The 25,688-nt window shown below is 35.7% G+C and overlaps 1 protein-coding gene and 1 pseudogene across 2 annotated transcripts; one reads left to right on the top strand and one right to left on the bottom strand.

The window, feature by feature from the left end:
• Nucleotides 1–734: 734 nt before the first annotated feature.
• Nucleotides 735–1,454, bottom strand: LOC143557142 (tubulin-folding cofactor A-like; annotated as a pseudogene). The gene is made up of 3 exons (XR_013139521.1): nucleotides 1,315–1,454; nucleotides 1,136–1,222; nucleotides 735–1,044 (listed from the first exon to the last, which is right to left on the bottom strand). The product of XR_013139521.1 is annotated as a tubulin-folding cofactor A-like (transcript).
• Nucleotides 1,455–11,182: 9,728 nt separating this feature from the next.
• On the top strand, nucleotides 11,183–12,040 carry LOC143557145 (ATP-dependent DNA helicase RRM3-like). The gene has a single exon (XM_077046287.1). It carries the CDS (start codon nucleotides 11,183–11,185, stop codon nucleotides 12,038–12,040), a length of 858 nt encoding a protein of 285 aa, XP_076902402.1.
• The last annotated feature ends 13,648 nt before the right edge of the window (nucleotides 12,041–25,688 follow it).

A 25,688-nucleotide genomic window follows, 5' to 3' on the forward strand; every position in this document is an offset into this window, starting at 1 on the left:
GGGCCTCTTCGCTCTAAAGCAGCTCCAGGAAGGGAGAGTTTGAGAGGGAAACAGCCACTGAACACTGTTGTTTCCATCTCAACACTCTCCCGTCTTCCCATCACAGATCATCGCTTGTCGGCTTGGTAGCTCACGCCGAGACGGATGCGGTGAGTCTTTTAGTTCAAAACGAACAAACAACGGGAGAAGCAGACTGAGCCTGTTACATTGATAAAAGGCAGTCCTATGATCACCATCTTCAAAAAGAAAAAGGACACATACTACGACCAGTAAGCTCAGCACGAGTATCGACCTACTGAGGCAATGACCATGCACCTAAAGCCACTTTACATAAAAGTGCATATTGAAGGAGTCTTGGTCGATGGAGGGGCTGCGCTTCTTTGTTCGCTAGGCTTTCGCGCTAATCATGAATCCTTAGCTTGGTTCCCGGCTTTGAATTCACGGAGCAACAGTCAATTTACTTGGAACATTTTGTTGCAGCACAGGTAGAGACATTAAGGCTTAAGCGCTTACGTTGTGGACAAAGGATTGGTATATACGGGGTCGATGTTAGTTGTCAACTTGTCACGCATTAATGGGCATTATATACTTCACATTTCTAATGCATACATTACTGAATTACAGGACCACACACTAAATTTTTTAAACATTATTTTATTTGATCATGTAATTCCTAAATATAAGAAATAATGCCACTAGACAGTTATTAGATTAGCCACTTGCCTGTTAATACCTAGATTTTTAACAGCAATTACATTATGCATGTAACAGCAAAGTTATTCAATATGTAAAATCATGTCACGACTTTCAAACATCGGAATTTCTTGACAGTAGACAAACAAAGATGTCGGGAGCAAGAACACAAATGCCCGCCAGAAGAGCATTTTAGAACGCATACAAGACCCAGAGCCCTGCTGGTGGCTATAACAATATATAAGCCAACATACTAAGATTCTGTTGTCTCGAATAAAATAACTTCTCAACATCAGCAACAGTACTTTCAGCTTCAGGTCCCTCCTTTTGCTTCGCTTCTTCCAGCTCAGCCTGAAACACACTTCACCGTAAGCCAGTCGCATATTCTCATAAACATTTACATAATCACAAAAGGGTTGATAATAAAAGAATAGAAGAATACCAGTATCCCTTTTAGGTCAGCTAGTGAAGACTCAAGGCGATTGCGACAATCAGGAATCATCATCCTTGAATCAGCCAACACATTTTCCTGTTCAAACAAATCATTATAGAACCACAAATTCATTAATCAAATAAAGCATCTTTTAAACACCTGTTTTGAGTTAATTATATAAAGCTTACATGTTGCTTAAGATCATAAGGATCAGCACCCTTCTCCTTCATGTCGGCCGTCTTGGCAGCTTCCCGCTCAACCTCTTTCTCATAAGAGTGTAGCTCTTTCACGATGCGGTTTTGATCTTCAGATTTCTAATAGTTGCCATATTTCCTTAGAAGTCATGGACTTCATAAAGGAGGATTGTATGAAGTTCTGTGACATTCTAAGGATCGATGTTAGTTTGAATTCACATATAAGATAAAATATTTTAAAATTTTAAACTAAGTGAATCGTGTATGATATGACCCTTAACGGGAAATAAGCTATGAGGTGGATTATAGTATTTAAACACTTAAATTTCTATTAAAAAATCAAATTAAGATTGATGGTTCCACTTGAAAGAAAATAACTAAAATGGAGACCAATTAACGAGATAGTGATTACCAAAAAGTTTAATAAAAAATAATAGTAGTGTTTAAGTTCAAAAAAATTAGTTAACTATATTTTAGTTAAAAAGTTTAATAAAAATCGTTTTTAAATAGACTTTCAATTAAAAGAAAGAAAAATAATAAATAAAAATTTTCATAGTATACATATATATAATTTTTCATAAAAATACCAGGTTTTATCCCCCGTATTACGAGGGTTTGTGTTTCTTTTTCGTGTCTAATATTTTTTATTTCTTTGGATTTTAGTTTTATTTATTGTAAGAAGGTTAGTAATTTACTTAGAATTTGATGATTAATGAGTTTCACAAATAAATGAGATGTTATAACCCGTTTAAAAACTATGGGTTTTGTGAGACCCATGACCCGCTTATTATTTTTTTTACTATAAAATTGTTTCTTAATATAAATAATATCTTTTAAAAAAAAATTGGATATTAATTTTAGTATATCTTTATTTTATAGGATTTTTATATCAAATATCTGGTGAGATTATTTTTACTATAATGAGTTGTTATAACCCGTTTAAGGTTATCTTGGTTTGGTGAGACATATACCCGTGAATTCGGGTCAAATGCATGAGAAATCTTCATTTACAAATAAAACAATCTGGTGGCTTGAGAGAATGTAAGGATCAACCAGAAAGTTTTTAAAATTTTCGTTTATATATATTTAAAATTAAAATTTTTAGTTCTATAGTTTTTCTTTTCTTTACCTTTTTTTTTGCATTCAACACGTATTGTAATTTATTTACATTCTCATATGCTCTTTTACATTATTCATTTATAATATTTATATTTTTTTGAATTTTAATTTTATTTATTGTAAGTTAATAATATACCTAGTATTTAATAATATAGGGTTTCAAAAATAATTGAGATGTTATACCGGTTTAAAAGCTATCTTGGTTTAGTGAGACCCATGACCTGCTTATTTTTTTTACTATAAAATTGTTTCTTGATTATACATAATATCCTTTTAAAAAAATTAATATTAATTTTTAGTATATATCTATTCTATAAGATTGTCATATCAAATATTTGATAAGATTAATTTCTATATATAATAAAGGAAAATAGGTTCTGACACGTGTCACCACCACATGCATTTGAGATATGTGTCAGCCCCACATTCTATTTGATATTGTGTTCATCAACCCAGCTTCCACGTCGCCCCTTCCATTGAACCGGGTTTTTTTTTCAACTTTTCACCTAAACCCTATCTCATATCTCTCTTCTCCTTCATTCATTTCCTCCGCCGTTTCTCTCTTTCTCTCTTCTCCACAACAGATCCCTACATTATTATATTGCAGATCTTCTAAATCCATATCGCTTCATTTCTTGTGACAAATCAAGTACTTCAGTTGTTGTTGTGTTCATTATTCCGATTTTTGGCCGACAAATCATATCCGCCGCCGTGAAGCCTCACTGATCAAGGTGACTTTTAATGTGTTTATATATCGATTATATCCCTTATTTTCTCTAAATATTGTATTCGTATGTTCTAATTCTGAAATTAATTTCTACATCATTTATACCTTTTCAAATATTTAAGGGAAATTGAAGGTCAGTTTATCTAAAGCCTCCGTCGGCTTTGTTGAATGTGAGTGCGATTAATTTTTGTGATGTTAGGTTGTATTATTTTTTTAATTTTTTTTAATTTTTCATTAATAAATAATTTTATGTTGTCTATTCAGATTCATATTCTCAACATTGAAGATGAAGATGAAGATGAAACTAAAGAGGTACTGTTATGATGTTCAAATATTATATTTAATTTCATTATTTAAATTTCTATTTTCTATATTTCTGAATCTATTTACTTTCCAAAATTGGTTTATATGTTTTGCAAGTACACATTAACTTTGTTGGAATCAATAATTTTCCTTGAATCCGAATTGAAAATTGGTTTCAAACAGTAATAATATTCTTCATTAATTAAGGTATGCGTTATTGATTTATTAAATATTTTAATTCTTTATATTCTGAAAAATAAGAGTTAGATTTATTTAATTGATTATTTTGGATTGCATTATGTTATTGGTATGTGTTATGTATTCAGATTTAGATTCATATTCTCAACATTGAAGATGAAAGATGAATATGAAGAGGTACGGTTTTGCTGTTTAAATATTATATATAATTTAATTATTTAATTTTAAATTTTATATATTTATGAATTCAATTTACTTTTCAAAATTGTTTTCAATATCTTGCAAGTACACATCAACTTAGCTGGATTCTGAATTGATACAGGGCTTCAATATCATGATTTTTATTTCAATTTCTTCAAACAGTAAGTGATCTTCTTCATAGTATGTGTTATTGAAGTTTAATTTATTATATTTATTTTTAAATATTAGTTACATATTTTAAATTGATTCGTTTTGCATATCTTTACAAATTACATTATGTTTCTTCAATCAAGATTCAGACTAATAAATTTCTCATATAATTTATGGTGTGAAGGTATAATCAAATTTATATTTCTCTTTAAAAGTATGCATTTGTTTAGTTTAATTCATAATCAAAGATTTACATATTACATATTTAAAAAACAGAAACATAAATTTTTAAATTAATTAAAGGTATACATTATCATGTGTTGAGACGTTCCAAAAAGTTTCATTTGTGTTTAAAAGCTAAATATTTTGAGCAACTTTTAATTAAAAATTTATCACATTTTATTAGTATTTTTGATTTTTGATGAGTATTTTATATAAGAATTTGATTTTTATGAATATTTTATATAAGAATTAAAATTTTTATAAGAATTAAGAATTGGATTAATTTTTTTATGTATTCACTCTTTCTAAAAAGTTTGAATAGTGTTTAAAAATGTTATTATTTTTTGGTTTTATCCTTTTATGATGTATGGTTATTTTTCAAGTTCCAAAAGTTCTAGAAAAATTATATTCATCTTACCTAAATACGTTTACCAACTTTTTTATTCAAAAGTTTTCACAATTTTTTATACATTTATGTAACTAACAAAGAAAAAATTTGGTTATTTTATGAGTAATTTATATAGAAACTAAAAAAAAAAATTTTTTTTGCTAATTTGTTTCATATACTCTAATATATATTATTATTTTGCCATATACATTTTCCATTTTTGTTTAAAAGTATATATTAATTTAGAATTCAAGATTTACATATTACATATTCAAAAAATAAAAACTTTAATTTAGACAAAAAGTATACTTTTACTTTTAAAGTTTTCACTCTTTCCAAAAAACTGTAAATATTCTTTAAAAATATTTATACAATCTTTTTGTTTCTTTTTTGATGTATTGTTTTCTTTCAACTTTAATAAAAGTTAGATCTACTTTTCGTAACATCCCGTTTTCTCGTTTCGGTTAATGAAATAAATTATGAGTTATTATGAGTCGGGCTTGTGTTGGGTTAAACAAATATCAGTTATGGACTTGGGTTAAAAGAAAGAGAGAAAAGACCATGGGCTTAAGCCCATGATCCATAATATATAAACAATAATTAACCATTAATCCATTCATTTACACATATTCCATACACCACCCAAAACACACACTTAAGCTCTCTCTCTCTAGTTTCTCTCTCTCTAGCCGAAATCATCAAGAAACCGAGCATCAACCCGAGGTAATGATAGTATGATATTGTATGGATCCAAACCAGCTAGATCTAGTCGCAAAACGACGAGCCGACACCCTAAACCGATAAAGTCAAGAGATTAGGATGGAATCGGGTATAAACCGATCAAAAGATGAGCTTGGGAGTCACCCTAATTCAGATCTGGATCGAACGGGACGAAAAATGGCGAAAAACGGTGTAAATAGGGGTAAAATACGTTTTTCCGGCCACCCCCGGTTTTCCGGCATGGCAGCGCCGGAAAGGCGGCGTACGAGGTAAGGATGTCAGAGAATGTTCTCTGACATTCCGACCTAACCCTAGGCGCGTGTGTAACGACTTCGTTAAGCAATTCGTTAAGGAAGAGTTAATTCGTCAAGGAGAGTTAACGAATGAGCTCTCATTCGTTAGGCTGATTCGTTATGTCAATTCGTTAAAGAAGAGATAACGAATTAGAATCAGTTCATTAAATAATTCGTTAAGGAGAACTGACGAATGAACGCCCAGTTCATTATAAGGGCCAATTCGTCATAAAGGTTCAATTCGTTATACAGACCGGTTCGTTATAAGGTTCAACTCGTTATAAAAGGTTCAATTCGTTATATGGCCCATTTGTTAAGAAATAACGAAGCAAACTCCTTTGTTAACGAATTGGATAACGAACTGAAGTTTGAAAGAATTTCAGAATGGTCCCTGGACTTAGGGAAGAATGAATTAATTACAAAATAGCCCTTTATTAATTTATAGAAGATACCTTAAAGGATTGAGAGGTTAACAATAAAATATTATCATGAAATCTTAATGGAAAATGTGATAAGACAGCTTAACCCCAGCCAGGGGCTCTACCCCTTGGACCCCGCTAGGGGCTGCCGCCCCTAGAACCTCACTGCCAGGGGCGCTGCCCCCGTACCCCCGTACGTTGAGGGTAATAATTAAACTAGAAATACGATATGGGTAGTGATAGTTAAATTGGTACGTGTAATTGTTATATAGTTAGTCGTGCACAACTCAAGAAAGGAATAACCATAAACGGTGAACGTAACCGAGTTCAGGTGAGTTTCTAGCCCCATTCCTTGTTATGTTTTCGGGGCTGTGTGCATACTCGATGTGATTAGTTAATACACTTACCTTAAGTGGTAAGTGTATGCCTTATATGATTATGTATGAAGAATGCTTGACAGTGCATGAACGATCTTCGGATATTGCATGTACTGTCGGGTGATAGTTTGAAGATATGAACGATGTGTATATAAAGTATGAATGATTGCTTGTCGGTACGTGAACAATCTTCGGATATTGCACGTACTGTCAAGTTGTAATGTTATGTATAACGTACGAATGATATGTACGTATGTTATGAATGAATGTAAGAGATAGCCAAGTACAGAACAAAGGGACTGATCCCTAATAATACTCAAGGTAGAAAGGGACCGAACCCTAATAATATCCGAGGTAGAAAAGGGACCGAGCCCTTTATAAATCTCGAGGCAGAAAGGGACTAAGCCCTAATAATACTCAAGGCAGAAAAGGGACCGGACCTTAATAATATCCAAGGCAAAAAAAAGGACCGGGCCCTAATAATATCCGGGCAGAATAGAATAATGTAAAGTAGAGTTTAGAATAAAGTATGAAGGTAAGTATGTATATTATGAACGAATTATGGAAGTATGAAGTACGTATGGAAGTACGTAGTTATGAATGTATTATTTGTTGTATGATTAACTAGAACTCACTCAGCGTAGCTGACTTTTAGTATGCACGCATGTTAACAGATTGAGACAGATGGTTTGAGTGGGACACATGGCAGGATTGAAGATGCCGACATCTGAAGATTTGTCGTGATGTTTGAAATACTATGTTTTATATTATGTTTTTAAAAGACAAGTTATGGATGTTTGTAATGAATGGTTGACTTTTATATTATTTCGTGAAAGTTTTAATTAACTCTGATATTTAGAACTGTGTTTATGAGTAAATCCAACGTCCAAAGTGAGGCACCGTGATCTGGGCCTTACACTTTTGATTAACTTTTCATTTCAAACTAAAATATATTCAAAAAGTAAAAAATTTAATTTTGAGAAAAAGTAAACTTTTACATGTTAAAGTGTTCACTCTTTCCAAAAAATTGTAAATATTCTTTAGAAAGCTTGATACATTATGTTTGTTTCCTTTTTGATATATGGTATTCTTTCAACTTTAAAAAAAGGTAGAAAGCTAATCTTTGACTTTACCTAAATATGTTGATCAACTTTTCATTTTAATATATAAAAATATCCATATTTGTCAACTATAAGGACAAGTTAAAAATTCAAAATTGTGAGCATGTTTTGGACTATTTATAGAGATTATAGATGAAAGAAAACAAAAAAATATTTTTGGCTATATGAAAAAAACCCATGATATTGAACAAGATTGAGATAGTTTCTAATTCCAATTTAGATTGAGACTAATAAATTGTCATATACATTTTCCATTTTAGAAAAATATGTAAACTTTTACTTTTAAAGTGTTTACTCTTTCCAAAAAACTGTAAATATTCTTTATAAATCTTAATACAATCTTTTTGTTTCATTTTTAATGTATGGTTTTCTTTGAACTTAAAAAAAAGGTAGAAAGGTAATCTTGACCTTACCTAAATAGATTTAACATACCATCCTACATAATTATACATATTAAACATGTTATCCTACATCACATAATTATAAATATTTAACATACCATCCTACATAATATTATTGTACATACTAAGCATCCATTTTAAACATTAAGTCTTATAAACCATAAGGAAAACAGTTAACAAACAAAATAGAATTTGTCTTGAGTTAAACATACCATTACATATAAAAAATTTAAAAAACAACCTTTTAAACATCACCAACTGCATCTATCACCAGCCACCACCTGCATTCACCACCGGCCACCACATGTATCCAAAATAAAACCTACAACTCAAAACTTTATAACTTAAATGCTTGATTGCTGTTCTAATTTTCCCAATAAATATATAAGTACTATAATAATAAGTATTTTGAAGCATTACTATAAAACCTTAACTAACTTATTTAAGTATTTTATATATTTGAGCCTAAAACTTTAACAATAAACAATCCAAAATACCTGTTATTTAACTATAAAACCATAACTAAGTTATTTAACCCTTTTATATCTTTCAACATAAAACTCTAATAATAAGCAAACAAAAACATCTCTTAAAATTTGTTATTTAATATTGATATTATAACACTAATATATTACAACTATTTAGTTAAATAATATAATTTTCATATGCAAAACATATAACGCATTTCAACTATTGTACCATGTGTTAAATGTTACATATCATAACTTTGTCAATACATAAAATGACTACTAAAACCAGAAATTCAAATAAACTAAGCTACAAAGTTAAGCAAAAAGATTATTATAAAATATTTAATATTTAATGGATTTACCTCAATAAAATCATCCTCATCACTTGTAATGTCTTCATCCACTTCCGAGACATATCCATCACTACCTTCAGATTCTTCATCATCAATAAAACCACCAGCAACAAGTTCCTTTCGAATTTCTTCTTCCTCAACGAGTCTCTTTGAAAGAGCATGTTTGAAACTGAAAAGAGATAAATCATTTGTTCCAATAAAAGTAGGTTGTATGGCAACCATATTTTCAAAAAGTTCAACCCCTTGCATCTCTAGAACTTCATCCTCTGACAAGTTTGTTATTTCTTCATTGTCGTATTGAAGTAGGATGTTCTGATTATTTTCAAAGAAACTCCAGTGAATCAGTTGAGGTGGATTTTCTGGTTATACTTGATGAAGAATGAATTTTTGATAAAGCCTTTTCATCAGCTTGAGTCGTTTCGGAAACTCCTCTCTGGGACAAATCCTGAGCTCAAACATCTTTCTCAGCACATCTTCGTGTAAATTCAAGACACGTCTGACCGTTGATAATTTAATCACCATTCTATTGTTCATTCTAAGTACAAAACAATCTTGTAAATGTCTAAACCTCCATTAAACTAGAGCTGCCATTTTTTTTTCAGAAAAGTTATGAAGAAAGTTTAAAGATGTGTTGTTCATCTTCCATTTGACATGTATTAATACTTTGAAAACAAAATCTTGGAAATCTAATCATTTAATTCGTAAACCAAACTTTTGGTTTTGCAGAACTCTTCATCATTATATGTGACGGCTCTAGGTTATTATTATACCTGACCCTTCATATCTGATTTGACCTGTTTCATATTAATTAAGGAGTATATTGTATGCCATATATAGTAATCTACCATATCTAAACACATTTTATATTACTTACAAACTTTCTATTAACATTAAATGTCACTTTTCTATTCAATTCTAATTTAATACACATATTTTGATAATTCATTTTGATGGACACAATCTGAAATGTTTGTTTATCTTTTTTTATAGTTGTATATACATTGGAGTTTCAAAAACGTGGGTTGCCTCATGCTCATCTGTGCTTATTTATGCATGCTGATCACAAACTTCCAACAGTTGAATATATTGATTCATTTATTTCAGCTGAAATACCAGACTAAAAGTTAGATCCAGAATTGTATTACCTTATAAGGGAGTTCATGATTCATGGTCTGTGTGGCATTGCAAATAACAACTGTCCATGCATGATTGACGGAAAGTGTTATAAAAATTTTCCAAAGAAATTCCATGACTTTACATCCATTGACTGTGATGGTTATCCCGTATACAAAAGACAAAATAATGGTTTTTTTTTGTTGAGAAGTCGAGTGTGAAGTTGGATAATACAAGCATTGTACCGTATAACAAAACACTTTTAAAAAGATATCAAGCACACATCAATGTTGAGTGGTGCAATCAAGCTGGTTCAATAAAATATTTGTTTAAATATATAAACAAAGGGCATGATAGAGCATCGGTTTGTGTTGTACCAACCAATCAAGAAAATCAGAATAAAGGGCATGAAATCAAAGAGTACTATAGTCGTAGATACATATCTGCATGTGAAGCATCATGGAGGATTTTTTCATATGATATACATTATAGGACTCCCTCAGTGATTAGGCTTCCTTTTCATCTACCTGGACAACAATTGGTTATTTATGAGGCATTTGATGATCTTGATGATATCTTAGATAAACGTTGGTTCCTCAATGTTTTCAGAGTGGTTCAAGTGCAATAAAAAATATCCAGAAGCACGTACTTTAAATTACGTTGAATTTCCTACAAAGTTTGTTTGGAAAGCCGACAAACGTTATTGGAAACCAAGGATAAAGGGTTTTCCATTGGCAGGATTCATGAAGTTTCTCCTTCTCTTGGTGAATCTTATTATTTAAAAATTTTGCTGAACAAGGTAAAAGGACCAACAAAATTTGCTCAAATTCGAACAGTCAACTCTGTCAAATATCCAACATTTAGAGATGCATGTTATGCATGTGGCCTTTTGAATGATGACAATGAATATGTTGAAGGAATTGTAGAAGCAAGTTTTACTGGCACTGGTTATTACTTAAGAAGTTTATTTTGCACATTGCTAATGTCCGAGAGCATGTCTAGACCTGAATTTGTCTTGGAAACAACGTGGAGTTACTTGTCAGATGACATTTTATACAGACAACACATTGTTTTAAAGCATCCAGATATTAAAAATCATATAATGATACAAATTGATGTTTTATTATTCTATATAAAAAAAGATATTTAAATTATTTTTTGTATAACACATTTTCTTTTAAATTTTCAGGTTTAGAACTTCATGAAGAACAACTCAAAAACCTTACATTGTTTGAGATAGAAAAGTTTTTATTAAGAAATAATTCCAGTCTAAAAAAGTTTTCTACCATGCCTTTTTCTAATAAAGATTCCATCTCTTCTGCAAATACTCTTTTACTTAGTGAAGAACTAGCTTATGACAAGGTTATGTTAGCTCAAGAGTTTGAACAACTCTTTTCTTCATTTACTGACGAGCAACATTCTGTATTTGAAGAAATCATTGAAGCGGTTGATAAGAATAATGGTGGGGTATTTTTTGTTTATGGTTATGGTGACACTGGAAAAACTTATCTTTGGAAGACCTTATGTGCATCTATAAGATCTCAAGGAAAAATTGTTTTAAGTGTTGCTTCAAGTGGAATCGCATCACTTTTGTTATCCGGAGGTAGGACTGCGCACTCCAGGTTTCACATTCCAATTAATTTGGTTGATGATTCATTTTGTTACATAAATCCAGATAGCGATCTTGCATGTTTATTAAGAGAAACCTCACTAATTATATGGGATGAAGCACCGATGGTACACAAGCATGGGTTTGAAGCTTTGGATATATCATTAAAAGATATTTTAACATCTGCATTAGGAGCTTCTTCTGATTTACCATTTGGTGGAAAGGTGATTGTTATTGGAGGAGACTTTAGACAAATATTACCGGTTGTCCCAGGTGGAAGTAGACAACAAATTGTAAACTCATGTTTAAGTTCTTCTTACATTTGGAGAAATTGCAAAGTCCTTAAGTTGACAAAAAATATGAGGTTAACTACCTCAAACCATTCAACTGAAATTCAGCAAGCACAGATCTTTGCACAATGGCTTTTGGATATAGGCGAAGGTAATGTTGGTGGTACCAATGATGGTGAAGCACAAATTGAAATACCAGAAGATCTTCTTATCAGACATTCATGTGATCCAAATTATGAGTTATAGACTTTGTTTATCCGTCTGTTTTACAAAATTTCAAAGAAAAAGATTATTTTCATGAAAGAGCAATACTTGCTCCAAAAAATGATATTGTTCAAGAAATTAATGATCGTTTACTGTCAATATTTCCTGGAGAAGAAAGGGAATATCTAAGTTCTGATAGTGTATGTCCTACCGACATGATTAATGAGAATTTGGATGAAAGTTTATGCTCTCCCGACATTCTTAATGGAATTAAAGCATCAGGTTTGCCAAACCACAAGTTAGTGTTAAATGTTGGAGTTCTTGTTATGCTTCTAATATATATTGATCAAAAAAGTGGATTGTGTAACGGTACTCGGTTAAAGGTGGTCTCATTGGGAAAACGTATTATACAAGTGGAGATTATATCAGGTAGTAATATTGGAGATAGGCATTATATTCCAAGAATTACTTTGATACCTACCGACAAAAAACTTCACATTAAGCTACAAAGAAGACAATATCCGCTTTCTTTATGTTTCGCAATGACCATAAACAAAAGTCAACGGGCAATAACTATCAAGAGTTGGATTTTATTTGTGAAGAAACACAGATCCGATCCCCAATACGGGTCCTGGATCTAATGAATCCACAGGGTAGGATACGATAAAAACCGACACGATATGAGCACAACTCCCCAAAGTCCAGTGACTGGAACCTGCAAAATAGACACCGTAAGCTCGTTAAGGGAAGGACAAGAGGGGGAGTCTTCCCGTAACCACCCTCTGGCGTGAGAATAAGTACAGTTCTGAAAGAGATAAAGTACTTAAGTATTTAGAGAGAGTACAGTGAAAGTGAATGAATACCTCATGGAGATTGAGATGGTATTTATAGCCGAAGGATGTGGGAAGGTGATTGGGCCAGCTGTCCTTCCAGAAGATGCTCTCGTAATCACTTGGACACGTGTCCTCAAATGATAGGTTCAGTTATTCGTCGCATGTGCATGTATAACAACCTGGACACGCGTCCTTATGCAATTGGATGATAAATAACCCTGGCCATGCATACGGTTATAACGACCTTGCCAGTTATCCTTTATTCATTGGCCGAGAGATCACGTATTGCCCAAGAAAGCATCTTGTTAAATCTTCTAGAAAGTATTTAGTTAACTACAGCTTTCCAGAGGCGTTACCTCTTGGTCATCTTGTGCGGACGGGTACTCCGTCTTGCGGATGACTTCTGAGGGTGCCAGGATGCTTTCGCATTCGTCATGTGGGTGTTTCTTCCTTAGACGGTTAAGCAGGTGATCCGTATGTCCCGCCGGTGACTTGTGAGGAGCTCTTAGTTGACCCGCAGGTAATACTTAAGGGTTTTTGGGTCTTTTTGGTACCCTACCTCTACAAGTCCCCCCCAGTCCTGTGTTTCTTCCGTGTGAAGTTTTTATGCGGGTGAAATTTTGGACTTAATGCATTTGGGGATTCTTGAATCTTATAAGTCGTTGAAATATCTTTTGTTTGAAACTTTGGATAATCATGAAAAAGGACAAGTTGATCACTCGTAGGCGCGTGAACAGATGATGGGATGTTTATGACGGCTGTCACTGTACCGACTGTGCACCTTTTCCCTTTTTCGAATTTCCCGCGTGACGTGGCGTCATCTGATTGAGCGATAATTTTCTCTTTCCACTGTTCATATCTCATAGCATTAATTACGATGGGTATAAATAGTGTAGGTTAGTTCTTTTTGAACTTTATTCATCCTTGTTTTCCTTGATATTTCTTTGTTTTCTCTCGATTTTTCTATCCGATATCTCTGATACTTATCACGATTGTTCGCTGTTTTCCATTTTTCGATAACACAAATACAGTTTGGTACCAACCATTGATACTGCAAAAATCAGTTGGATGTTTCTGAATATGAAGCGTTGCTTCGTACATATGGAATCCCACTGGAGTGGGAACCTGAGTTCCCTGCTGCCAGATATGTGGCTAGTTTGCCTCATAATGGCAAGATGGCCGTCTATTCTGAATTTTTCAAGCATGGAAATTTTCGGTTTCCTATGACGAAATTCTTTATGAAGGTGTTAAATGCCTATGGGATTAATCTATCCCAATTACATCCTCTTGCCGTTATGATAATTCGCCATTTCGAATTCTTGTGTACGGCGAGAGATAGGTTACCTCACATTGACCGCTTCCCGGTGTTCTACCGGATGGCCAATCGTGGTGGATGGTTCAAGTTTTATGCCCGGGAAGATAGGATTATTGGCATTTTGCCCAAGGGAGGTTCCCAAGATTGGCACCATAAGTTCTTCTGGAACTCAGAAGATGTTGTTCCACTTACTATGGTCTGTCGCCCTACTGGCGGGCCGCTTCCGGAAGTTGTCACGACTTCCCATGAGGGTCGAGACTGGTTCCGTATCTTGGTTTCAAAACCTATACCAATGCGGGCACTGCCTGAGGAAGCTCTTGTGTCGGCAGGCATGAGGCGGTTGTGGCCATCGCCATATTTGGAGCCTGTCTTTATCGGTTTAGACGAGCGTAAGTTACCCTCTTCCTCTTTCTTCTGTTTGAGGCTTTATGATTAATTTTTTATATTTATCTTTCAGGTCCTGGACCTATGCTAAATGATCTTTTTGAGGATAGGGGTTGTGCGAGGAAGAGTATTCGTGACGCGAAAGACAGACCTATCCTTGAAAAGACTAAGGGCCATTTCCTTTTTCCTGTGAAGGTGCGTGCCGAACCCGTAGTTTCGAATGCTACCTTTCAATCAGGTGCGTATGTTTTAAACCCTCCTCCTCTAAACGCCCTTACTTCTGATGGGGTGATCATCATTCTATCATCGAGTGACGATTCTGCGTCCCAAGAAGAAGAGGACTCTGACGATGCTCCTGAATATTCATCTGTCTCCCACCTATTGGCAGAATTGGAGCAAAAGAGGACTTTCAAGTCTTTTCAGGCAAGTGATACGGGCATGAGTGCCGCCGGTACCAACGGCGAACAGTGGATAAGAAACGGCATACTCATCGTCCTAAGAAGCCGCAGTCTAGTCTTGCTGAACGCATGAAGATGGTAACTGGTACGTACTTCACTTTTTATACTTCACTTCTTTGACTGGTAGATAAATGTGATTTTCTTGTGCAGATCCGTCGATTATTTGAGACGATATGTCAGAAAAATTACCATCACCAACACCAGAATCCGAGAAGCAACCGTCTCCTTCTTTAGAGAAAGGGAAAGAGGATAGGCCTCCTACTCCTCTTGTTGAGACAACTACGGAGGGGCCAAATCTCCAGTCCAGGAATAATGATTCCTTGGACTATCTTTTTCAGACTGGGGACGCTACTGGTTTCCAGGAAAATAACCCAGTTGTGAACGAAGAGGATTTCAGGATCCAAGAATCTCCACCTCGACCTCCTCATTCATTTCCTTTTACTTCCTCTCCTCTAACAACAGGTGCAGGAGGAGACTTTCGGTTTGGACAATCTGTCCATAATGTTGGAGGTGAGTCGATGCATGGCGCTCCTCAGCAATCTTCTTCTATCCCAGTTTGCCTCGACGCCTCGAGTTCTGATTATTATGGAGAGGCGAACACCGAGGAGGATTATCACTTGTTTACCCCAAATTGGGATATTGTTAATGGGTCGCGCTTCACTGATCCTGAAGTATGCATGGCTTATATTAAGCAATGCGTGCCAGCCGCAGAGCGGATCCATCAGCGTGGTCGCTCTCGCCATGATCTTCACATGGATGTTTCTTCATCATTTGCCAATTCTTTGGCTTGTGTACAAGAAATACTATACGAATGGCTCACAATGGGTGGTAAGCTTGGAGAAGCTTCTCGAGCTGTCGAGGAAGCTAAAAAGGAAGCGGCAGAGCATCGGTCAGCAGCAAACACGACGAAGTAGAAGCTATCTGATGCCGAAATCGCTCTTAAGGGTGAGAAAGACCGGAATGCTGCCGCTGCCCGCCAGTGGAAAGAAGCCTGCGAGAGGCAAAACGTGGTCCTTGAGGCTGCTCGTGCTGAGACCCAGAAGAAGAAGGATGACTTGGAGAGGGCCCTTGAAGCTAATTCGGCCTTAGAAAGCCAGGTAACCTGCCAAGGCAACCGGATCCAGGAGCTTGAGGCAGAACTGAAGCTCCAGAAGGAGCGATATGAGCTTAAAGACAAAAATGCTGCTGAAATACAGTCTGTTTATGAATCCTTGTTGCAATCTCGTGCGGAAGCGGAAGCTCGTGCCATTGAAGCTTCCAATGACAAACAAAAAATGGCCGAAGAGTTGCGGGAGCTTCAGAGCACGGCGGAGTGCGCCGAGCAAGATCGACAATGGTTCCTCACCCGAGGGCTTGATTCTGTAAGGTTCCTTCATATGTTTTTCATTGCATACCCCATGCTTTCAATGCTAATAAATTATCATTTTCTTTAGTAAGGTCATTCGACATATAAAGGGAAGTTCTGAGCTAACTGATAGCTTTGCTAATTTAATGACTGCTTCTTCCCAGGCCGGCCGCGTGAAAGGCTTTGATGAAGCGATTATGTATGCTCAAACTAATCGTTCTTTTGAAAATCATCCTCTTCACGGCCTTGATGTCAAGCAAGAATATGACACGCAGATAAAGGAATATGACGGCCTAGTGTTTCCTCTACAGAATATGCTCCCGAAGTTTGCCTCAGCCAGTGATGGTGTGCAACAATTGAGAAATTATCTTGATGATGAGTCTGAGGATGCTTCGTCTGAGGACACTCCTCCAGAGGATACATCTGCTCCTAATCCTTAGGATAAATATGAACTTTAAGATTTGTAACAAGTATCTTTACATTTCTTTTGTAATCCTCGTTTGAATATGAATGAGAAAGAACTTTTTTGTCTTTTGGTGAATATTATATTGTATAGGATAAAATATCTTTTGTAGGATATTTTGAATTATTGCAAGTGGAACAGTTGTGATGACGTGAAAGAGAGAGAAATATTGTGGGGTAACTGATGTGCTTGATGTAGTCAAATAATTATTAACTAAAAATAAGCTAATCTAAACACTAAGTAATAATTCTAGACTCTTAAACTTAACTTAAACTACTAACCGGCAAGTGTACCGGTCGACTCTAGTACAGCTAAGTAAGTCCGGATGTCGAACCCACGAGACTCTATAAATTACGTATACTAACTAATTAGACTCAACTACAAGACGTGACTATTTAATAATAATGTTTGAAAGGGGGTTTTAAACTAATTATTAATTAACTAAACCTAACCCTAATTAAATAAAATATAATAAACTATTAAAACACTTAGATTAACTCAGATGATGAAAATAACTACCTAGGCTAGAATCCCCAATGTAACGACAATCAATCAATTGGGAAACTTAAGTTATGGAACTGGGATCGTAAAATAGACCCTTGACAGAAAACCCAAACAGGACCCTTGACCTTCAAGAAGACACCTATGAATTTCAAACAAGTTTTAAGACTCACCAGTTTTATAAATTAAACTTCCTTACGGTTATTTAATAATTTATGTCTAAGTATCTATATGTCGAAATCCTACCTTACAGCGCGGAAATCAAAGATAGTTAAGAAGACTCAATTGACTTAATAGACTAAGCTGGCAATCAAACCTAGACAGACTCCTTACGAAGAACTAAATCTAGCAATCCTGACCAACAAGGATCTATCAATAACCTATCACCTTACAGCTTTCTAGGCTAGCAGCTCACTTTTATCTATTTAATTGATTTTATTGTTTCTATGATTCTAATGCATATCAATAATAAACTAGTCTAGAACACACAGTAAATGACCTAACAAAACCCTATCCTATGAAACAATCACCAAGGGTAATGTGAAACAACAAATCCAAGTAAATAAAACCAAGCAATCATACGCATCAATTAATTAAAACTCAACACTTTACTTAGAACATAAAATCCATAACGAAAAGAAATCCCAATCAAAATCAAACATAACAAAGGTTCATCACGACCTAGGTAGTTTATGAAGTTTAGCCTAGCATCATATAATCTAAATCAAACGAAGAAAATAAAACTGAAAACATGGTGAAATAATGAGAAACGAAAGATTAAAGGCGATAAAACCCGTAGTCTTCGATCTTGAACATAAAGCTCTTCACCGGCTGTTCTCATGCCTTCAAAATCACCAACAAACTCGTAAAATAGCTCCAAGAACTCTCCAAAATCGTCTGGTGGCTTCAGGTTATGCCAGGTTTAAGTTAAAGGTGTTTAAATAGCGAAAACAAGGCCCGACATTAAGCAAAAACGAATTAAAACCCATCAGCAGCCCCTAGGCGCCGCTCTAAGGGCTTTTAGCCTTCCCCCTTCTCGCGGCGCGGCTTGCTTCTCCAAGGGGGCCGGTCAGATCGGCCCGGTCTGACCGGTTCTCTGTTCTGATTCTTCCTAACGCGTTCTGGATCTCTGTTTCAACTCGTTTTAGCTCGTTTTTCGGCCTTTTTAATCACGATCAAATCCCGGAACCTACGACACACAAAAACGTTAGTAGTATACAAATCTCGACTAAAACCGAACAAAAACAATTAAATTATTAAATAAAATAAACAAGGGAAACATATATATTTAGCATTACATCAAATATCCCCACACTTATTCTTTTTTCGTCCCTGAAAAAGTGTGATGCAGTTGGATCAGAATCGGAAAATTAAAGTCTAACAAACATATAGGTTAATTTTTAAAGCTCATAAAAACGCAAAAACTGCGATCACCGATATTGAAGTCCACTTAAACCCATGCCTTAATCTTTACCGGAACAAATATGATCCGACAATTTTTTACTCAGTGGTTTACACAATTAAGACCCGCTTATTTTCAGCTTTTACCGGACCAGACCACCCCAACTTGACTTAAACATCAAAATTAGCAGATTTAAAACTTTTGTTGCTCTATTTTTTTTCATGAATAGCTAAGACGATCAAGGGTATTGTTTATCCACCTAAGCTGAAGCATCAAAGTCTACCAAGCATCCATTAGATACGATTAAGGTTCAATTATTTTATAGCTAGTGTTCCCTACAACATGACATACCCCCGTTATCAAGCAACACCCCGAACCAATCACCATAGGTGAGCATGCAAAATTTCATCTGTAGGGCTTACATGCAGCGTGTACCTTGTGGTACGTTTCTTAATGGTAATGAGACGCGAGCAAGGGAACCCCACATGGCTAACAGCGTGGATGATCAAGTCTGTAGTGAATTTTGTACTTTTGTACTCTTGTGATCATGTTTATAGACTTATAAGGGTTTGCTCTTTTTGGCTTTATTTAAATATTCACAACCCCAGTTGGAATTGTGAATACCCAGATGAATAGTCAGCATACAGACCCTTGGTCTCCGGACCCGAAGCATCCCATCAATACAGGATTTGAGGTTATAAAACCATACGCCAATGAGGTGTAAAACACTAAACTGGCAGTTTTAAGTTTATATCACAGACTACACGACATACTCTAACGTTAAACCTACCCAAGCATCTTATGATGACGTATTCAAATTTTTTAAACTTATAATATTTCCACTTTTCATACCAATAATTGAGGCTTGAGTATGGCCCGACCTTTCATTACTTATTTTCCACGGACCAAACGCTTTACCCACAAAAGATTTCCGTTTTAACCATTTTATCAAATTTGCCCTTTCATTTTCAAGGCTGAGCCTACCGACACATCCCAAGTTAAGTGTGTTTTCTTTTATTTATCTTATATTATTAGTAGTTTGAAAAACCAATTTCCGATAAATTCATCATCTCCCACTTTAACGCAAAAAACTATATTCAAGAGACATTTTTAAAACATTTTTCAATTTTTTAATTTTTTTTTTATTTTTTCCATTTTTTTTTAATTTAAAGTAAAATTAAACTACGACTCAAATATCCTATCCCCACACTTAAATTATGCATTGTCCTCAATGCAATGATAAGGACGACTTAAAATAAAAAATAAAATAAAAAATAAAGTCGGACTACAAAAAACTAAAAACTTAAAAATAAAAACAAAAGAAAAATAAAAAGTTAATAAGATAGATAATGGAAAAGACTTAGCTGGTAATATGCGAATGAAACATGATGCCAAAGTCTTCTTCCATGAATGCCCTCCAACTACGAACATGCTCAGCAAATGGTAACTCCTTCTCTCACACACGAACGTAAGCGGCAAAACAAAACAAACATATCTATAAATGTATCTTATCATAATGATAGATATTATGCAATTAAAGTACGTCAACCGACAAATAAAACATGAATAATTAGTAGCAAAAAATGTTAAATATAAAGTATACGGCTCTACTGCTACTCCATCCCCACACTTGTCTTTTTCAATATACTCTTCCTTGGGGATCGTCTCTCTAGCTCAATCTTTTTTCAAATTAGCTAAACTTAAAAACACAAAAACAAAGACGAACGACAAAAAACTACGTTAGTGACTCGATAAAATATACAAACTCCGCAAAACCTCCCCACACTTGAACTTAATCAGGAGGTTTCTCCTTTATCTGGACCCTATCTAACCCGTTTAGTTCCACCCGAAATTTATCAAACATTAATATATCAATGATGGAACTATAAAATATTAAATTAGAATTAAAAGTCAGTAACGGGTCAGACTACCTATATTTAAACTTACCTGGCAAGAGTCGAATGCGTTGTAAGTATCGAGAAGACTGGCTATGTTTGACTTTTAATGGCTTTTTTACTCCCGTAGACCATCTCCTAAATTATATACAACTTTGGTTTTCAGGTAACCTATCACCCTCGACCTTCTCCCGTGGTTTTAATTCCCGAGAAGCATTCAAAACACAATCCACGGGTCTGCAATAGTGTTCTTCTTCTAACACCACATCCTTATCTAAACTGTCATCTACAAGTAGGGCCTCGAAAAACGCAACATCCGCATTAACGTCCAATGTACCCCCCTCGTCATACTCTGACAATCCATCCAACTCCAGATCAAGGAATTCATCTTCCTCACTCAATTCATTCACAACCTCTTCCTCAACGCCAAACATCAACTCAAGTGAATCCCCTAAATCCACGTCAAACTCTATCTCTTCTTTCTTCACTAAAGACCTCTGATAAGCAGCCCACTCTTCTTCATTTATTTCATCATCAGAGTCACTGTAACAACCTGAAAATCAACAATGCATACCTGTGTGGCCTGAGGTGGGACTTTATCAGCCACTCGTGTCTCTGTATCTAGAATGTTCTCCTCTGAATCATCTATATACTCCATAATTGGCTCTTTCCCTTCTTTTGAAAATATCGGGAACAACTCGCCCAACCGATTCATGTATCCCAAATAGTTGCCTTCCGCATCATACCTATAACCAGGTGTCGGTTGTTCCTCCAGCTGCATACTCTCCTCTTCGGTTTCTCGAAAAAGTTCACTACCTGACTCGTACACGCATTGGGAGATCTGCTTTGACCCTTCTTCCACCTTTGTTAGTATTTCGAAGATTTCTTTAAATGCATCTTGGAGACCTGCAAAAACAGATAGTTGATTTCTTAGCATGGCATCATGTTCAGCTAATGTTTGTTGGTATTGGGCATCCTTCTCTAATAATTGGGTCAACAACTCCTCGATCTTATTCAAATACTCCTCAGAACCCCTGTTGGGGTTGCTTTTGGAATGTTGACCATAATCTTGCCCTTGTTTGTATTGATATCCCCAATCCGGTTCGTTATAAAAATATGACGGGACCCTGTGAAAGATAAGATTGTTGCTGCGCATAAGGGTTAGTACAATAATATGAACATCTATGAGTTAAATGAAGACCACCACACGTATCACAATTAGGGTGAGCACTATAGTATGGACATTTAATGGTAAAGTAAGGACCGTCACAAATTTCACACATAATTAAAAGAATTAAAATAAGCAAAAGACACAGACAATTAGACACCTATGACTCAAAGTAAAATAAATAAATAAATAAATAAATATGTAAAAATCTAATTAACTAAAACCCTAAAAACTCAAAAGCAAAAAACATAATAGCACGTATATAGCAAGCAAGTCCAATCAGAGCTAATAACGCAATCGCTAAGAGTCCCCGGCAACGGCGCCAAAAACTTGATGTGCTTAATGTAGTCAAATAATTATTAACTAAAAATAAACTAATCTAGACACTAAGTAATAATTCTAGACTCTTAAACTTAACTTAAACTACTAACCGGAAAGTGTACCGGTCGACTCTAGTACAGCTAAGTAAGTCCGGATATCGAACCCACGAGACTCTATAAATTACGTATACTAGCTAATTAGACTCAACAACAAGACATGACTATTTAATAATAATGTTTGAAAGGGGGTTTTAAACTAATTATTAATTAACTAAACCTAACCCTAATTAAATAAAATATAATAAACTATTAAAACACTTAGATTAACTCAGATGATGAAAATAACTACCTAGGCTAGAATCCCCAATGTAACGACAATCAATCAATTGGGAAACTTAAGTTATGGAACTGGGATCGTAAAATAGACCCTTGACAGAAAACCCAAACAGGACCCTTGACCTTCAAGAAGACACCTATGGATTTCAAACAAGTTTTAAGACTCACCAGTTTTATAAATTAAACTTCCTTACGGTTATTTAATAATTTATATCTAAGTATCTATATGTCGAAATCCTACCTTACAGCGCGGAAATCAAAGATAGTTAAGAAGACTCAATTGACTTAATAGACTAAGCTGACAATCAAACCTAGACAGACTCCTTACGAAGAACTAAATCTAGCAATCCTGACCAACAAGGATCTATCAATAACCTATCACCTTACAGCTTTCTAGGCTAGCAGCTCACTTTTATCTATTTAATTGATTTTATTGTTTCTATGATTCTAATGCATATCAATAATAAACTAGTCTAGAACACACAGTAAATGACCTAACAAAACCCTATCCTATGAAACAATCACCAAGGGTAATGTGAAACAACAAATCCAAGTAAATAAAACCAAGCAATCATACGCATCAATTAATTAAAACTCAACACTTTACTTAGAACATAAAATCCATAACGAAAAGAAATCCCAATCAAAATCAAACCGAACAAAGGTTCATCACGACCTAGGTAGTTTATGAAGTTTAGCCTAGCATCATATAATCTAAATCAAACGAAGAAAATAAAACTGAAAACATGGTGAAATAATGAGAAACGAAAGATTAAAGGCGATAAAACCCGTAGTCTTCGATCTTGAACATAAAGCTCTTCACCGGCTGTTCTCATGCCTTCAAAATCACCAACAAACTCGTAAAATAGCTCCAAGAACTCTCCAAAATCGTCTGGTGGCTTCAGGTTATGCCAGGTTTAAGTTAAAGGTGTTTAAATAACGAAAACAAGGCCCGACATTAAGCAAAAACGAATTAAAACCCATCAGCAGCCCCTAGGCGCCGCGCTAAGGGCTTTTAGCCACCCCCCTTCGCGCGGCGCGACTTGCTTCTCCAAGGGGGCCGGTAAGACCGGACCGGTCTGACCGGTTTTCTGTTCTGATTCTTCCTGACGTGTTCCGAATCTCCGTTTCGGCTCGTTTTAGCTCATTTTTCGCCCTTTTTAATCACGATCAAATCCCGAAACCTACGACACACAAAAACGTTAGTAGTATACAAATCTCGACTAAAAACGAACAAAAACAATTAAAATATTAAATAAAATAAACAAGGGAAACATATATATTTAGCATTATATCAGTAACTGACGAGACGTGTTTAACGCCTTTTGATAGCCTGCTTACTCTTTTTCGAATCTCCCGTCTGACGTGTCAGTCATCTAACAGTTCGCGTTTTCTCTTTCTTATGGCTGTCAGTCGGTCGCATTTATTGCGATCAGTATAAATACATCACTTGTAGCCTTCAATTCGTTCTTATTTTTGAACTTTTTTCTCTCTCAAACACCCAGATCTTAAAACTTCCCAAATTTATTTCTCATATTTGATCAAACAACATTAGCTTGATGGCTGGTGACAAAAAGAACACTCCGGCTATTCACGAAGTCGTTGTGAAATTAAAGGAAAAAGACTATAATGACGTCGTCAACGTGTATGGTTTGGCGTCGGAGTGGGGACCAGAACGTCCGGCCGATGGTTCGATCGCTACTGAGCCTCCGGCGGGAAAAATGGCTGTATACGTTGACCATTTTATGACGGGGAACTTCCGATTACCCGTAACGAAGTTTATGAAGGCGATTTTGAAGTCTTATGGTCTTCACTTGTCTCAGATCCATCCCTTTGGGATGTTGCGTGTTCGTCATTTTGAATATGCTGTCAGGCCAACGTTATTAAGCCTACAGTTAGCCGGTTCGCCGCTTTTTATAAATTGACGGACCTTGATGGGTGGTAAGGTTGGGCTACCACCAAAAAGGGTCCTATCGATACCGAGTGGTACCGGAGCCTTTACGAATGGAATCCAAAGTTTTTCTGGATTCGGGAAGATGCAATTCCATTTGCGATGACTCGCCGCAAAGCGGATGATGCTTCCCCATCCATCACTGCTACCACTGAAATCGACCTTCCTTGGTATACCACTGCGGGCGATTCATGAGGGGGCACTGGTACACGCGAATATGAGCCGCCTATGGCCATTTCCCGACTTGGAACCGTATTTTGAGAAGTCTGAAAAGAGTGAGTTTTTATTTTATTCTTTCGGAGTTTCATCTTATAATCTTAACACTTTCAACTACAGGTGAAGGCTCTATTCTCTGCTCCCTTCTGGATAAGGTGGAAGGTCTGATGGTGCGCCGGCCTGTTCATTCAAACGAGTTACCGTTCCTTGAACGCACCCGACACAATTTTTTATTCTCCACCCGTCGCCCAGAACCTGTGGTGTCTGAGGCTATGTTTACGAAAGGTGAGGATTTCGTACTGAAAGGTGAGGGCATTATACAACCCCGACCCCTTACTGCTGCCACCTCAGGTGGAGTGATAGTACCCCTTTCGTCTAGCATAGAGTCATCACTCTGCGAAGGGGTTTTGATAGTTGATGCTACTAATCCGTCGCGTTCAACTGTAGGTCTAACCCGAAAGCAAGATTCAAAGGAAACCAGAACCCGGTGACGGGTGATGAGGGTGATCACCAAACGGTTGGTAATGTTAACGTTGCGGGGGAGCCTCAAGTCGTTGGTGCGGGTGTTTCCAAGGCAGCTGGCAAACGTAAAGTTCAACCTACCAAGGCTTCTCCATCTAAGAAGTCAAAAAATCAAAAAACTTGCTAATTTGGAAACACGCCTTCACCAACTTGATTCCAAAGATATCTCCTTGGGTAAGTTCTGTGCTTCTCAAATTTGTCGATTGTTATGGACCAAACACATGTCTGATATACTATTGACGTTTTACAGTAGCCTTGAAAGATTTTTCTGAAGACGTTTCAGGTCTGAAGGGCTCGACTCCGCCTTCGCCATCCCCACCGCCCAATGCCGCCCAAGATCCGCTTGTTATAATGGATACTTCTCCGTTGAAGGATAAGGAAGTTGGTAACTCTGAAGATTTTCATATGTCACCCTCCTTCAACGTTCATCATTTCAAGGATCAAGGAGGAGTTAGTGCGTTTACTTATGGGTGGCAGAAATCTCCGCCTCCGCATGAGGAAGAGGCTTCAGTACATTGTCCGCAATGTTCTCTAAGCCAGAATTCAACTTTTTGCAACTTGGATGTATGTTTCGAATACTT

This window comes from Bidens hawaiensis, unplaced genomic scaffold, assembly GCF_021521415.1.
Source record: "Bidens hawaiensis isolate Kalapana, Puna unplaced genomic scaffold, B.hawaiensis_p1.1 tig00018840_1, whole genome shotgun sequence".
NCBI lineage: Eukaryota > Viridiplantae > Streptophyta > Magnoliopsida > Asterales > Asteraceae > Bidens > Bidens hawaiensis.